The sequence below is a fragment of the Aythya marila genome (genome assembly GCF_965140915.1).
Source record: "Aythya marila genome assembly, chromosome: 17".
NCBI lineage: Eukaryota > Metazoa > Chordata > Aves > Anseriformes > Anatidae > Aythya > Aythya marila.
Window position 1 is genome coordinate 2,997,964 of NC_139058.1, and position 17,110 is coordinate 3,015,073.

The following is a 17,110-nucleotide window of genomic DNA, read 5'->3' on the forward strand; positions in this document are numbered from 1 at the left end:
TTTTTTTTTTTTTTTTTGGATCAGTCGTGAATCAGCAGTTGAGTGTCATCAAGAATACGCTCTATTTTAAGGTTACGACTACTTTTTGTGAAAGAAAAAATAGTGACAACCCAATGCCATTTTGAATCCTGATCGTTATAACTTCTAAGAATGACAGCATTATTAAACTGTAGATTAGGTCTGAAACATTAAACTAGCTCTGTGATTCAGCCTCTGCTTTCCCAGTTTCTTTCTTTAAATCAAAACAACATTTGTGGTTGCAGTTATTTCTTTTAGGCATAGTTGAAGCCCTGTTTTACACCTATCTTTTCCAAAAGTATTCTTAGGATTTTGGCAATATTTCAAAGAGCTTCAAGATTTCTTTTTCACCATGAGGTAACCTTTTAATTTGTTATATTTTGGAAGTGTGTTCTTAACAGATAATAAAAACATGTCATATACTTGGCTGTAATCACAGCATGGCCTTAGCATTTCTTTCAAAGGCAGTCTTCTATTATCTCAATGTCTTTAAAAGGAGCTGAATTGCAGTAAGTATGATATTATCATGCATTTTATAATATATAAAACAGGAATTTTATTAAAAAAATTGAATCCTTATGCCATCTTCAAATTCAGACCTGTTCTAACCACCAGTAGGAAAAGAAATAGGCTTTTGTAAAGGAACAGAATTTACTAGTGAGTTTCTTCAGGTGTTGGACTATTCCTGGTCATATTAAGCACTTTATTTGAAATATTTAGCTTTAAAAATTCAGATATTACCCATAGTGATGTTAGGGTAATGTCCAGCACTGCACATGTATTATGTTTTGACTTTGTTGGATTTCAGCACATATTTACACTGCTTGCTTATCAACACTCATCTAGGTAGCAGAGAATTAAAGGAAGGTTGCTAGGGCTGTGGTTCAATGGCTGATGAGAGCCCCAGTTTAGCATTAAGTCAGGAGTGGAAAAGCTGGAATCAGTTCACTGGTGTAGCTGTTTATTAGTTTCCCAGTGCAGTTAAGTTTCAGCTAGAATGAAGATCAACAGTTTGAGCCTATGGACAAACAGGTGCATTTTGCGTCAGTAGAAAAAAGGTACCAGAGAGATGGAATATAATGAGACTCTTCAAACCACTGATGCAATTTAGTATCAGTTCAATTTTATCTGTTCCTCTTTAAACTTCTGATAGATACTTGAGTGAAAAGGAATTTTAGTTAATATCGCTAAAAGCACATTTTCATATAGTACATGACAACACTGTTCTTTTTTCTCCCTGTGTGTGCCAATTTACATGCGTCTTCTGTCTACGTGTACCACTTTACTTAATTTTCAGAATAAGCTTCATGCTTCTGCCTTATCATAAAGGCACAGAACTGGAAATAGAAAAACATAGTCTCTTCCTGGCCAATACTGAATGACTCATTGAGTTGTTTTTTTTTTTTTTTTTCTTTTTTCTCTATTTTAAAAATGGAACTGGTAATATTTCCTTGTAACTGGGTTGTTAGTCTGGCTTGCAAAGCATTTAATTCTTGGAGAAGACAAAGAAAGAAAGCTCTGTTTCTTTTAGTTTTCTGCTCTGTTTTTCAGATAAATGAAGTAAATGCACAAATAAATCAGCTTATTGAGAAAAGAATGAGCAAATATGAGCCAATTGATAGTAAATTTTCCATGTATCGCCAACAGGTAAGGAGGAACAAAGCATTTTTTAAGTAGAAGCAGTAAAGCAGTTTTAGTCACTGACTATTTGACAGACTGATTTTTTTCTTTAATTTATTAAAGCATAAATCAGAAGAAATAAATAATAGTGCATGACAAAACCAAAATCAATAGCTGTTGAATATATGTATGTTTAGGGCTTAGTCAAACAATTGTTTTCAGTCATTCTAGTGAGTTTACGTCAATTGCTGTCCGAGGTGTTGCCCTCACAGTAATTCTGGAAGGATCATTTTGGAGGAGCTATTTTGGTAAGTCTCCAGCTGTGGACAGATTCTTACAAGGCAGCATGTGGGCTGACTGCTGCAGTCAGACCTGGATGCAAAGCTTGCTTTGTGTTTGACCACATGCTACTTTTCCTTTTACATCTGTTAAGAAGGTATTCTTTGATTTTATTATTTTTTTTCATCCTGAGGCTATAAAATAGTCTCTCTATAAAATGGGCTCTGTGGTCTAGTCTTAGTAAATTTGTAAGTTATAAAAAGGATTTATGAAATCTAAGATTTTTGGAGCTCACGCAGAAACATACGTGATTTCTTTTCCAGCCGACCTGTGTAGCTGCTGATTTTATTGAAAATTTTCATAATGATGCTTATGGTGATGAAAAAAAATAAAAACCAAAAAGGCTTGGGTAAAATATTCAGTGGTAGGAAAAATTGTGATAAAATGTATACTATAGTTCAATCACATATGAAATATGAAACACCCAATTCTGTTTTGTAAGAGATACGCTTCTTCCCTAAAGAAAAGCCTGCTACATAATATGCTGGTGCCAAAGACCACCTGGCTAGTGATACTCCTAGCTATTCTAGGAGTTCAGGTTGCTGCTGTGAGTTGAAAGCATATGGTGGTCTTTGCTTTGTTCTTCTAGGGACAACTTGCTTCTGTTTCACAAAATAAACATATATATTGTACTACAGTTTGTTGCTGCAGATAGCTCATGAAGCAAAGAGCTGAGTGGATCCCAGCAGAATTCTGTTAGATATATCTGTTAGAAATAAAGCTGGCCCTCATAATGTAGTGTGAGAAAGCCGTTACGTTTTGCTTCATTTTTTCTGATTTTTTTTTTCCTTCAGATGAAGAAACCAACCATGCATCCAAATTCAGGCGCATACATCTAAATTCATGTGTTGTGTTAAAATATACTTTGGCAAGATAAAAATACTTTTTTTTTCCTGAACTAATGTATACTTATGTTCCTAAATCTGTTGACTTCCAGTCAAACATTAGGTACTTTTAAATATTCTGCCTGGTACAAAACATTATTTTTTAAATGCTTTATCTTCTAGACTAAAAAAAAAAAAAAGTAATCTGTAATCTACACTATTTCTGTACTGTACTGCTTTATTCATTCCCTTTTAGCTATTTGCCAAGATTTAGCGGCTAGGTTCTGCTGTTAGCATAACATATTTCTGTAGGTTGGAGTAGGTTGGAGTTATAAAAATCTGTATTATGACATTTGTGAAATCTTGGATATCTTTCCAGTTAAGCCATGTTGATGTATCTCACATATGCACAAAAAGGGACTAAATAGATTAAATGGAGCAGCTAAAATGTGTACCTTTTTCTTCAATGAAAATGAAAAATGAGGTGAAGAAACATACATCCAAAATGTAAAGTAAATCAGCATGAATCTGAGAAAAAGGCTAAGATAGAAATCTTGGCTATACTAAAGAAAGTTGGGAATTTGCAATTCGCTTCAATGAAGCTGTGGTTTAACCCGATGTGTATAATGTGTAACTGATGCTTTTTTCTTTGCAAAGAGATACGCTCATGTTTCCTAATGAAAATTAGTTTGCTACAATTGAAATGTGTTTACAGTGGTGCCGTGCCTGAAATTTAAGTGTTTATGTTTTACTAATGATTAAACAAGTCTAAGCAAGAGCAATTTGCACTTTACTTGTCCTTATACATTTGTAATATTCATGCAGGCATCTATAATTTCCCGGAAAAAGGAAGCTAAGGCAGAAGAACTTCAGGCTGCTAAGGAAGAGATGTCCAGCATGGAAAGACAGATGCTACAAAAGACAAATCAGGCCCAAGAGTTAGAAGGCTCTGAAGTTTTGAAAGGGGATGAGGTATGCAGTATAACTGTGCACGTGAGGAAAAGGAAATTTGTAAGAGAGATTAATTTTTTTGTTAACTAATAGTTTCCATTTAACTTCACATTTCAAAAACTGCATCTACAGTATCTTATCCATTTATATAGTATGGTGTCAAACTACATGGCCTCAGCACTGCAACAGGCTGGGCTCTGCTTTTTTATGTATTCTCAGTAAAAATTGGATGACAAACAATGTATATGAAGACATTTTTGAAGTGCAGATAGTACAGTGCTGTCTAGTGCTTTCTAATGCTTTCCAATATTTATGCTGTAACAACACTTTTTTAAATACTTGATTTGTAGCTGTTTTCAAATTAATAATTTAAATTATTCACATTGTATCTAATAGATTATAAAGTACATGCAGACTTAATGTTGGGCTGTCTTAACATTCCAGAGCTTTGAGTTAAAATAATGTCAATATCATCACAATGGTATGATGATAAATAACTTTAACCAACTATAGAAGTCAACAAGACTAATGAGGGGATTAGGACTTAAAGTGATTAGTCATGTAGATCAATTTAATTATTCAATGTATAATAAAAACCTACAATGTTACTATCTATTCTTTATATGATAGATGATCATAAGGTGCAATACCAGCAATTACCAGAAATGCAGGGTTTTTTTGTGTGTTTATTACCCACAAATGCTTTTACTTCAAATAATATTTTCATAGACCCACCCTTTAGGTGCATCATTCTCTGAATTAGTGTATCTCTTTATTCCTCATGTACTGTCTTCATTTGTACTGCTATACTTTAGTAAGAGTAACGCTCTTTCCTTTCTTTTTCTTTGTCTGTTTCTGTGCTTTTTTTACATACTACTCAGTACGGTGAACGCCCTTTGTAGAAGGAACTCCCTTCCTGATCCCATAGGACATGCCTGTTCCACAAAAATCTGTTTTCTTTTAAAGGAGTCTTACAGAGTAAATAAGTATGGGAATGTATGTGTCCACTCATGCATAAAGACTTCCTGCATATTATGGAATCTGTGCATATTTCTCTTGTGCCTTCTTGCCTGTCTACCCTTCTCTAAATCAAGATGAAAACTATAGATGGAATTATCATCCAGGGTTACGTTTAGAGCAATGAATATCTCAAGTCTGCTGAAAGTAACTCATGCTACAAGACTTCAGCAAATCTTTGAAGAATTAACATGTTGATTTCTCTTACTATGATGTACTATAGACATTCATAGGTAGCAATAGTAACAAGACCACTGAATTATACTTCTCTCCACCACAAGGTTTTTATCTCCAGTGGGCACCTTGATAGAACCTTTGACAACTTTAAGACAAGAATAGAAAGCAGATAATCTGTGTTTCTGTCATGGGAAAGAAATGTTTAATTAATCATCAGGAATGCATTACAGAGACATCACATATGTTTTACATTATCTGTAAATACACTTGAAAGGTAAGAAATACTTGCGCCTACTCCTGAGCGGGGACAACATACTTTGATCAATAGCAATTTAAGGAGAGCAGGGCAGGTGGGAAACACAGTTACAGAACCTAGGCTTGATAATGAAAAAATTAAGTTAACTGCCTGATACAAGGAAGAGGCTCAATACAGAGGGGAAAAAAAAAAAAAAAAGACCTGTTTTGAACATAACATGCATTCCTTTTGTTCAAATCTGTTCTACTTTTGGCTTTTTAAATATTTTAAGTCTTCATTTTGATGCATGCAGAATACATGATGGAGCACTTTGGGCAAAACATCAGCTTAAAATAAGAAGTGTTTGCCTTTTTCTAAAAACCATTTCTTGTTCTGTAAAATACTTTCTGTATGTTGGCCCAAGGAAGCCAGCATTATATGATCAATGTTCTGTTCCTGTTTATTAGTTCATTATTAGGTACACTGTAGTGGCACTCACAGGCACTCCAAAGCAGTAAAAAGTGTTTTCTATGGCTTAAAGCTAGCAAAGAATTTGGATTCTTGATGATTTTGATTGCTTCATTTTCAAAGGTCACAGTTACCTCCTCATCTGGAAGAAGGAGATAGTGATGTTATTATTATTTTCTTAAATGTCAGCTAACAAAAATGCTGCAAAGGAGTTTGGTGCTATAGTTTTCATATCTCCTTAAAGTAAATGCAAACACGTATTATAGAAGCAGTCCTGCTTCACAGTCAAAGCTGTGAGAAGATGAGACTGATAGATGATACAAATAAGTTGTTGGGGAAGAGGTGATGAAACAAAAGTGAATTGAACAGGTTATCTTTCATCAGTAAGTTTCAGTTCATCGCTCACCTAGACAACCTTTCACTGTAGATTTGTTTCTAATGTGATATGTTTTTCAATTTGTATTTTCTGTTTCACCGCTCTGTTACTCCAGCTTTGAGCCAATACCAAAGGAAATCTTGATTAGTGTAATGGTGAATCACTACTGCACTACGTATGTTCAATAGAGACAGACAGGTTGTAGATTCAACCTTCACTTTCCACTGTCTGACAACTGAGAGCTGCTTTTATGCTTTCTTGTTGCAGTCCCACACATTAGTATTTAGTTCCTCCATTTTCGAAAAGGAAGAAAGATTTATTTATCTTTTAAAACAAATAGATTTGCTGTCTTAAGTCGTAAACAGGCTTTAATCCTGTCACATTTAACTTATCTAAATGGTGTGTTTAAGTCAAAGAATTATTTTTCTCCTATGCTCAATGTTTCTCATCTTCTCTTTGTCTACCTTTACTGCATCCTCTTACATCATAGCACCCACAAGATTTGGCAATCAAAGAATTAGTGCCTTCCTAGCTTGTGCTCCTGTACCACAATTTGGATCTTCAGTTGAGGTGGTCTTAGCACTTCATTCACCCAAAGGTCAATCCTGGCTTATGTTTTTAGGTGCTAGTATTTTGCTTTCTCCTCTAATCATAAAAAGGAATGTTACAGCATTCCAGTTGGTTCAAGAGGTTGTACAGCTAAATAGAACTTAGAAGAAACAGCAGGGAATAATCAATTCATTTACATCAAACACACACACAAAAAGGTAGGAATAAATTGTCTGCTTCAATGATTACGAAATCTTTTTAAGTACTTCAAACAAAGTACAATGAACACGGGGCGAAGTTGGCAGGCTCCTAGCTGCAGCTGTCAGATCCTGAAAATTAGGGAATCAAATGTTGACACTTAGAAGGCTAGATGGTTCAATTACAAGTGATCCTAGGTAAAGCTGTGATATTTTTAGTTCTTTACACAACACATTGTACTTTTCAGAGTTCAGCATAGGGCCCCAAGAGCCTAGACTTTCCCAAGGTATCAGAATAGACTAGTACCATGGCTGTGCTTAGCTACAGTAGTTAAAATAATGTTTTTGAGAATGTGATATAGAAAGTCCTATCTGTTAGTTAGCAGATATGTGAGGTTTGCGTATTAATGAGTTAATGCATATTAATTAATGCATATTAAGGAGTTTAATCTGTTCATACAGATGCCTGCCTGTACCCTGGTAAAACTATAAAAAAGGTAGAGGTTGATACCCTTTGAAAACAGAAAACAAGATGTATGGCCAAAAAATCTGTCATTCTTCCTCTAAAATGATTGAGTCAATCCAAATCGATGAGAAACAGTTTTCAAGCCCCAAACTAGGCAGATGGATTTTTAAGAGAGTAGCTGATAAGGAGCTCACTAGTTGACCATTAAATGGCTTAAACCAGACCGAGGACATATTATCCTGTTTATTACCTTTCCCCTGACCTTTTCATTAAAGTCCTAGGTACAGTTATATTCCTGTTTGTCAAAGGCTCCTTAAACATGAAACGCGGAGAATAGATGGCAGCGAAGTCGAGAGAACAAAAGTGGCAAATCTGTAGGATTCTTACAGAAGCCAGAAGCTTTTTGCTGTAAGAAGTTAACCATCATTTAAGCCAAATGTATGCGGTGATTCAGACATAAAATATAGCTTCACAGAACTGCATGCTCTTTCAGCACCCACTGGCATGAATAAATCATCGATTTTATTGATCTGTGCATTTTCTGTGATAACTGAAAATGTTTTTTCATTAAAAATATTCTGATTGGCCCAAATTATTAGTAATGGCTATTTTAATATTTCTTTCCTGACCAGAAGCAAGCACTCCTAGAAAAGATATCCTAACTCAGTGCTAATGAAGAATTTTCCTGATCTATCTGTCTAATGAGCAGATTATAGGATACTTTCTTTTCAATAGATTGAGATAATACTGGTTGGATCTTTTAGAAGTTTGCCCTTCTGTGTATGAGTTAATAACTATATCCAACAGTGGCTGTACTTGCTCAATTTTAGAGCCTCTTAAAAAAAATTACTGAAAATCTGTCATGATAAGGAACTTTTCCTAACTGAATGTTAATACTTTGGACAGTCTGTATCCCATTAATTGGTCTAGTTAAAAAAATTAAAACATCTGCTCCTTAATTAATAGAAGTAGAGATAATCAACTAAGATTTTCTGCAGTTACTGTCCTTATGCAAATGTTATTAACAAAACTGTTTATTTGGAATCTTCTTTTGATTTTGTGTTTCAGAAAGATTTTTTTTTTTGGTACAATTAATACTTTATTTTCTGTAGCACTTTCATGTGAAGAATATTTTGATGATTATAATACAATCAAATTGATACAGTAATCCACAAAACTTCTAATTGATTTGAAAGTGAGGGATTAGTCTGTGGTCTGTTCTCTTCTGTAAACAAGTTTATCTATTTTCTCCTTTAATGATAATCTTAGAATAAGAACTGTAAAAACTTCACATAGGGCAAGTGTTACTTTTAAGGAGATGAAAGGAAGGATTTATAGTTATAGTATAGGCACAAGCATTCGAGGAGCTGGACTGTGATCATTTGATAGTTGCAATTCAATTTTGTCATATGTAAAATTACAATAACACTTACTTCAAAAAAGCGTTGAGAGAGAACCTGTTGATTGCAATTGCTTTCAGCTAAAGTAAGTGGAGAAGTCTAACATACCAGAACTGGTGGATTTTTCAATAAACATGGAACACAATACAGGAAATCTGCCCAGGGATGCTAGATACCTGCCTGCTACGGGACCTTATATGAGATAGCAAAGTCCTGCTTCCATTCAGTCTGTTTCACAGTCTGGATTCCACGCTTTTTATGTTACAGTCGCCCATAAAAATAGCCAAGGGGGAAAATCATAATCTTTCGCTGCTTTCATTTGGATAGTTTTTATATCTCAGGGGGCTCTGGCTCGGCTAGCAAACATGAGTCTACAGGCTTGTTTACTTTAACTGCTAACTCAGTGCCAACATTTGGTCCTTGTCCAGTCATTTAATCTTTGAAGCTTAAATAACTATTTGCGTTAAGTTGCTTGAGAAAGAAAAGCTCACTGGCGGACACAGCCTCGAATGGTGCATTACTGGGGGCACTGACAGATCCATGGGAATTCTGTAGGTTGAGCCTGCTGAGTTTCTACACAGGGAGCAGTTGACCTGCTCTATGGGAAAGTGCTGTTGGTCAAAAATGCAATCCTTTTGGGTGGTTAACTTTACTTTAAAGTGATATGTCTTGACATAGCTATTCTTTCTTGAACTCTTTGTAGTATTTAAACCGCAGTACAATCCAATCTTTTATAGCATTTTAAGGGCTTGATTTTTCACATACATATAGATGGGAGCGTGAGATATACAAAGCTTGAGAAGTAATGCTTACAACAGTGAAAGCACTAGTATTTTGCAAGAAATTTATTTGTAGTTTTTGGAAACCTAACAGAATGATTCTTAGCTTTTAGACTGGAGAAACCTAATTTTTCCTGAAGATCCCTATTAGCTGCTGACTTAAGTGGAGTTAAATCTAACAGCTCCAGCTCTGCGTTTGGCCCTGGATCTAAAGAAGGTTTCAGTTAGTGAGATTTTGAGGGGTAATCTGTGCCACAGTTGGAGTAGGTGAAGTCTTTTGAAAATTCTGCCAAACTATTGATTGATTTTCTACAGGCATTATATTATCATTTTGCTGCTGTTTTTTGTATCTTGTTTCACCTTCTTTGTGGGGGGGGAAAAAAAAAGTTATGTGAAAACTTGCTTACTTTTAAAAAGCCAGAGATTGCGGTGAAAGATAGACATCTATCTCCTAAATGAATAGATTTCACTTGTCAGTGTGAGCAGCTTGTAGTTCATTTTGCATGAATTTTTTATTATATAGACTTAATCAACTAATAATAGAACTTCAGTGGAATCAGTTCTTTAATCAACAAGATCCTTTGACTCCCATTGTAAAATACATTATGCTGTGCATATTGAATATGCAAATACTCTACCTCCCACTCAAGCTATTTTCAAGACCTTAGAAGTAGTTATAGAAGCGAAGAGAACAATAGTTTGCTTTTCACCCTGGGATAAACTGTCAGAAAATTGTTCAGTTTTGATTGGTGTATGTGGTCATACAAAATAAGTTTAATCCTTTACATAATTTTTTACTATATTCCACTGATCAAATGAAATCTCTTAGGAACTACTCCATCAAGACCAAAGACTCTGCTCCTCTTAAATTTTCCTTGGTTTGCTGGAGAGATTCTATTTATATTCTTATAATCTCTTGAAAATCACAGAAAACTTGGTGTTACCTAAATGAGAAAAAAAAAAAAAAAAGTCTTTTATATTAACTAGGAGGATAGAAGTGAATTTGCTATGAAAAATAATTAATTCTGGTAATACCACACTAATTTGGCAATCATATAATGAAGACAGCAGGACTGTAGCAGAACTGCCTCCGTTGTGCAGTGCTGTGGCTTAGGTGACCTTGTCTATCCTTGTCCTAGGTAGTACGCACAATGTAAAATGGTATTCCAAAGCCACACATAGTCCAATCTGCATAGAGCACATTGAGTAATTTGTGGGTTTGTTCTTTCACCAAAAACGTTTATAGCTTTTGGCTTTAAAAATAGTTGTGGAGCATAGCAAGGGAGAAGCAGCTTTGGCCTAGATATTGCACAGGATGGCAGATGAACAGGGTTGATTTCATTTTGGGCGTTTTGCCCAGGACACTTTTTATAGAACATACAGTTACTCTGGGGGTTCTGAGTCTGTGGTCACATTGCTTTTTTGAATTTCTTCTTTAGAAGGGAGAGTGGCATCATTTTGCAAAAACAAGAAAATAATGTAATTTCAAAATCTAAGTTCTTTTGAGTTTTAAACTCCTATCAGTGGTAGCAGGGCTCCTATTTTCTGCCTGGGCCTGCCTGTTTTGCACTCACTCTGTACATGCTGAACCCTCCTCAACGAGGAGCATTCTGCAGCCTATTCTTACGCTATTTACTCTAATAAATTGTATTTGTTTTCCATCTTTGGATCTGAATGCATTTAGAGCTGTGACTGGCAGCTCAAAGAGCTAAGCCTGTTTGACATATGGAAAGCATTCAGGCAAAGAAAAACATTACATGTTTCTTTCAACACCTGATTTTTCGTATCTCTTACAAATTGAGCACACTTGGATTCTGATATAATTTAGTGAAGGCTGCTATCTGTAAGGATATGAATTATTATGCTTAGTCTTTAATAAAAATACAAATTCTCCATTACATTAGGTTGGGGTGAAACGTACTGCATTTCTTTGCTTTTATTTTTCTGTTTTTAAAACCCTAGCTTGTGATATCATTTAGTTCTGCAACAGTCAATGCAACAGAACATAAAATTGTAACTATTGAGAACTAGTAGTCAAAAAGAAAGCTAATGTTTTTCCCATGCTCTATTTTTCTGCACTTTCTTACCATGTTTCTTGGTCTGCAGAGCTCTCTGCGGGTAGGCACTGCTGAGATCTGGTGCTCTGTTAAAAGTGCAAATTCCTATTACATTACCTTTTTATCATCCATGATTCTCAGAACATTTTGCAAACAGTGATTAGTTTTCCAGCTGTCAACCGGTGATGAGTAGAGCTGAATGATCTCTGTATTACAAATGAGTGAGCTGGGATGCGGAGCAATATAGCTGGTTTTCTTATCTCACACAGCAAACAGAGAGCTGGAACTAAGTAGACCCTGGGAATCCTTAATTCCAGTCCTCTATTTTAAACACTTAACCTTCAATATGCAGTCCAAATAGGATAATTACATGTTATATAGCAACAGTCAGTGATGAGGTCCTTTTTTGCTTTACATTGAATGACAAATGCTTCGATTCTCTCTCTTCTCTCTCATTCCAGTTTAAACACTATGTTAATAAGCTCCGGAGCAAGAACACATTTTATAAAAAGAAGCGACTGGAAATAGCAGAAATTACAGCTGAGTATGGTATCCTCCAGAGGACAGAAGAACTTCTAAAACAGCGCCACGAGTCTATTCAGCAGCAGTTGGTAATACAGGCATTTACTACTCCCACAGTCCATCATCCGTGCTTCCCTGATAACTAGCTATATAATAAGATAGATGCTGTTTTGTTAGTTTCTAATATATATCATCCTCAGTGCTCCTGCTGTCATTAGTCATTAGGGTACAAAATTTATTTTTGTCTGTTGATTGTGCTAAGCTGCTGTACTTTATGTTCAGCAACTTTTTTTTTTACAAGCAGTCATGAATGTTCTGCCATTTCTTAGAATGAGGGGCTTGACCCTGCTTTTTGAAGTCAATGGTAAATCTTCACTAACTCCAGTTAGAGCAAGGCTGGATTCTTAAATTAGTTTTTGGTATCCACATACATAGTAAGGGCTTTGAAAATAATACCAACAGCAAGTAGGATTCAAGTTACTGCTACGAAATATATAGGAATAATGTTTAAAAAAAGAGGGGGCAGGAAGTAAAGATTCTATCCCCAGAAAATCTAGCAGAAAATGTGTTTCACAGTAAGTGAAAAATGTTAAACTGGATGAATGATTTTTCTAGGCCAGAAGAGTAGAAATCTTTTTGCTCTTCTTAACTGTAACCATGTGGGCTGTATACAATCATCCCAAATGCAAAGAGATTCATTTTTTAGCTCACAAAAATCAATTGTTGTAGAATTTTCTTTTAATATCAGTACTCTTGTTATCAAAATATTTTTATTTATATCTGTTTTTGGTACATGTACATATTTTGCATTTTTTAAACATAAAACTATTTGCTCAATTAAAAAAAAAATACACAAAATAGTCTGTGAAAAGATATTCACATAGTTGCAGTGGATGATGTCATGGTATTTCAGTAAGGCACTCACATTTAATTAAAAATAAAACCAGAACTGCTACTGGGTAGAAAGAAGCACCTAAGCAGTAGGATCAGAGCTGTTCTCGTGATTGCTACTCAGCTAGAAGGAGGGTGTGTGGATGTATGTTGTCACTTACGATGTGTTTATTTACAGCAGGATAACTAACGTACACCAGTCATCTCACAATATAATCACTGCAGACAAAAAGCACTAAATGTTTTTTTTGTGATGCAGCTACACATGGTCAATACCATGTTCCTATACGAGTCTGACCTTTTCTAAACTACCTTGTAGCAAAACCAAAGAGCTTTGACTTCATAACGTTCTTGTTATCTGTAGGTTCATTCCCGGTGCATCCTGCCAATTCTACATTCGTACCCTCAGATGACTAGTGCACACGTTTTCCCTATGATATCAAAGATACCTTTCCTAGCCTTGGGCACAATGACCTGTCAGACTATACCCTGCTATTAAAGTCAAAATGCTCCCATCATAGTAGCAGTAGCTAATAGTAGATATAAATCTTTTCTTAAACGTATGGTTATAAAAGGTTTTGGAGGACAATGGGCTTGGAGTTCACAGATAGACGACGCTTTTAGGAATGAATATTTTGCTTTTTAATAAATTGTGGATGCATAATCAACACATAGCTTTCAAATTAGAGCTCTTCCTTACATACTTAATGAGCAAGCATTGCTAAATACCATTACATCAGCATTTAATTAAATGTAAAGTTTATGTAAGTATATTATGTAGTATATTACTATAGTATAGTGTATATATATATAGTATTACTATAATGAATACAGTGTTCACTTAGTTTAGCTTGACAGTTGTTTATAAAATAATTAGCTACATTGCATCTTCTGATTAAGCATCTAGTTTTACAACAGAGCCTGACCTAAAGCTTAGTTTACTTTGTGGAAACTTTCTGTTAATTTCATTGGGTGTTAGATGACACAATAGTGGTGTATTATAGGAAGTTGTTATTAGCTTGCTGTACAGGCCCTAGATAAAAAGTCAGTTGTTGGAGCAGCTAAATTATTAATCACTTTCAAAATAAGTTGATTACAGTACGTTTCCACTTCCTTTACAGTATTTCACTTCTTTGAAGGAATTTGGTTTATTACTCAGTTAATGGACTCACACTCAGCCTTTGTTTGTGTGTGTGTTTGCAGCAAGCAATTGAAGACAAAAAAGGTATTTCTGGATATAGTTACACTCAGGAGGAGCTGGAAAGAGTATCTGCAGTAAAGAGTGAAATGGATGAAATGAAAGGCCGAACACTAGACAACATGTCTGAAATGGTGATTTTTGTCTTAAATTGTTGTACTACTTCAATCTCAATTTCTGGTTCCTCAGAGTATAAAACTAACTTTAATATTTTTGGTTGTTTTTTTTTCATTTTCCTTTAGTATATGTTATATAAACATAAACATATATAAAAACGTGTATTTTCAAACAGTATAGACCTGCAAATGTATATTGGAAAGGTTTACTAAAATGTACATTTCTTTTGATGAGTGAAGAAGAAATTTAGAATTATTAAAAAAAAGAAAGAAAGAAACACCTACTTCCCTCCTCTTCAGAAACAGTAGAGATATCGTCTTGGTTTTAACTTTTTTTTTGTGTGTGTGGTTTCATATTTGTTCCTGCACAGTATTTGAAAAGTTAAGAGGTTTGAATTGTTAACAGAATCTTTTTTTTCCTTGTATCACTGGAGTTAAGCATTCATTAAAAACCAATATTTAACATTCCCAAAGAGCTAAATATTTTTTTCTTTTTCTGTGTAGCCTAACTTTCAATTATACTTAGATCTGTGGTCTTCCAACTTAATACATAGCCACAGAAGCAAAATAAAAGAGCCCAAAGCAAAACAGCGTTCTTTGAAATCATTAAGGCACGTTAGAAATAAAATGGTATAATTAAATAGAATGAATCTCAAATAGAAAGCTGGATAGAATTTGAATTTTCAGTATAAATATTTTAAATTGACTCTGTTTAAGCATGTTCAAATTTTATTTAACCTATGCAGGGTGTGTTTGTTTGTTTTGTTTTGTTTTAAGGATCTCTTTTTTTTCAGTCATGTCTATACAGCTCATTCCTTTTTCCCACTCCTTAAGTTGTTTAGGTGTCTGGCACATAGACTGTCTTCTGGACATGTCTGTGGTGTTCTCACTTCAAACAATGGAAACAGAATTTGTCTGGTTTGTGGTACTGACCCTACTGCAATATGGCCTCTTTCCCTTAGTTAATTAGGCCTGCGCTTATGTTTTATTATACATAGTTCAGTCTCCTTACGTCACATGTTTTTTCTTTCCATATTTTGGTTTTCTTTTTTCTCCTTACATGCCCAATCATGTAAATGTAGTATTAATATATTATTAAAGTATATTATTTTGTCACTCTATCAGGTAAAAAAACTGAATACTATGGTGGCAGAGAAGAAGTCCAGCTTAGCTCCTGTTATCAAAGAACTGAGACAATTGCGCCAGAAGTGCCAGGTTAGTAGAAAAACTTCAGAAAAGCTTTAAACAGTGCTTGTTAATGAGTTAGGGTAGGCAGCAGCAGACTTTGGGAGGCAGTCCTATGTTTTGCTCTGCAAATTTGTCCATGTAGTCAAGTGTTACAGTTACAGCAGGAGTTTATTGTATGTACAGACTTCTAGTGTTTATATGTCTATGCACATCCTCTCCCTCATAAGGCACCAGTAACTTCATGGCAATGCAGTTTAGAGGTTGAGCTAAGACCACATAAAAATGGAAGTCAGAATATGATTAGTTTGATTCCACTTATCAGATGCCTAAATGCTTCAAATAATGCAAATCCCTTGTGTCTCATCAACTTTATTTAATTGCACACCTTGTTTTGTGTGTTTTTTCTTGCCTTTGAAGTAGGTTTATTTTAATCTATTAAACCTTCCTCTCATTCTATGTAAATAAGGTCAAAATTACAAAGAAACATCATTTACAGCTCTCTGTTGTGTTGTACAAGGACATAATCAACCCTGAAGGAAAGCTGGAAATACCAGAATAGGTCAACAGTGATTTTTAACAAGCAACAAGAATGGAATTCTTAAAAGCTGACAGTACAGGCACAAAATCAGGCAAATATTTTGTCCTTTATAGTAATTTCTAAAAATAATCTAAATAATTAAATAAAATAATCTAAAATGTAATTACTATACCAGGGGAAAATTTAAAAAATCGTAGTTTGAAATCATAGCAAAGTTAATTTTGAAATTAGTTTCAAAGCTTTTTCTGCTTTAAATGGATTGCAAATAATATTTAATTGATCTAAGACCTATATTAGTCCGTATGAATGACAGATTTCTCTCATTGCTCTAGAATTAAATAGAGCTATGAAATTTGTAAATTCTTAATTTTCAGTTTTGTAATTATATTTCCTTTCTTCTTGCAAACACTGCCATATTTGTCTACCACATTAAAGCTATGGCTGTGGCTGTAAAGAGGAAATTTGCATGCTGTGTTGTGGTGTATACAGCTGATCTGCCAGTATGCAGCTTTACCATGTGTAATAAATAATACCCACGTGCCAGCTAGTTTTATGTAAGTGCTGGTGAGCATGCCAATAGCTGAGGTTGATGTGTGACACCAACAAGAACGGAGCCTGCTTGAATGTCACATGTCAGTCAGTTGAAGGCTTTATTTATGTACTCTTTTGCCCTTTTCACATAAGGAATTAACTCAAGAATGCGATGAAAAAAAAATCCAGTATGACAGTTGTGCAGCAGGGCTAGAGAGCAATCGCTCCACGCTGGAACAGGTAAGATGGTGCCTTGGTCACACATTAATAAATGCTGTGCAACATGTTATTTATTATATATATTTATTATGGTTTGATATATCCCTGTCTTCCCTTTTGATATGGAAGCTCACTGCAGGTGGAAATGAGTAAGTGGTGATCTACAACTACATAAATCATGCATGAAGCTGCTGTGGACTAGCTACAGACCCACACATCTCCTGTTCTGAATGAGCTCAGTGGTACATCGCTCCATCCACTGAAGTCCAGCACCGGTTAGCAAAAGTATTGTAAAAGATCCATCTGCCAGAAATCCTGCTGACCTAATAGTATCCGTTAGGAAAGAATCTGACAACGAAATGTTAAGGATTAATTTGTGAAGACAAATCTTCAAATGCATTTAGCAGATTCACTACATTAGCAAAACCAATCCA

At 34.9% G+C, this 17,110-nt stretch overlaps 1 protein-coding gene across 2 annotated transcripts in view; it reads left to right on the forward strand.

The window, feature by feature from the left end:
• Positions 1-17,110, forward strand: part of IFT81 (intraflagellar transport 81) — a 42,457-nt gene that overhangs the window by 16,424 nt on the left and 8,923 nt on the right. The window contains exons 9-15 of one of the 2 annotated variants that reach the window (XM_082773897.1): positions 1,570-1,665; positions 3,627-3,773; positions 11,935-12,084; positions 14,090-14,218; positions 15,326-15,415; positions 16,611-16,697; positions 16,806-16,952. In XM_082773897.1, the coding sequence (XP_082630023.1) occupies positions 1,570-1,665; positions 3,627-3,773; positions 11,935-12,084; positions 14,090-14,218; positions 15,326-15,415; positions 16,611-16,697; positions 16,806-16,829 (723 nt within the window). In that variant the 3' untranslated portion in view covers positions 16,830-16,952. Of the gene's footprint in view, positions 1-1,569; positions 1,666-3,626; positions 3,774-11,934; positions 12,085-14,089; positions 14,219-15,325; positions 15,416-16,610; positions 16,698-16,805; positions 16,953-17,110 lie in introns of those variants that run through there. The other variant, XM_082773896.1, reaches the window with a different exon arrangement.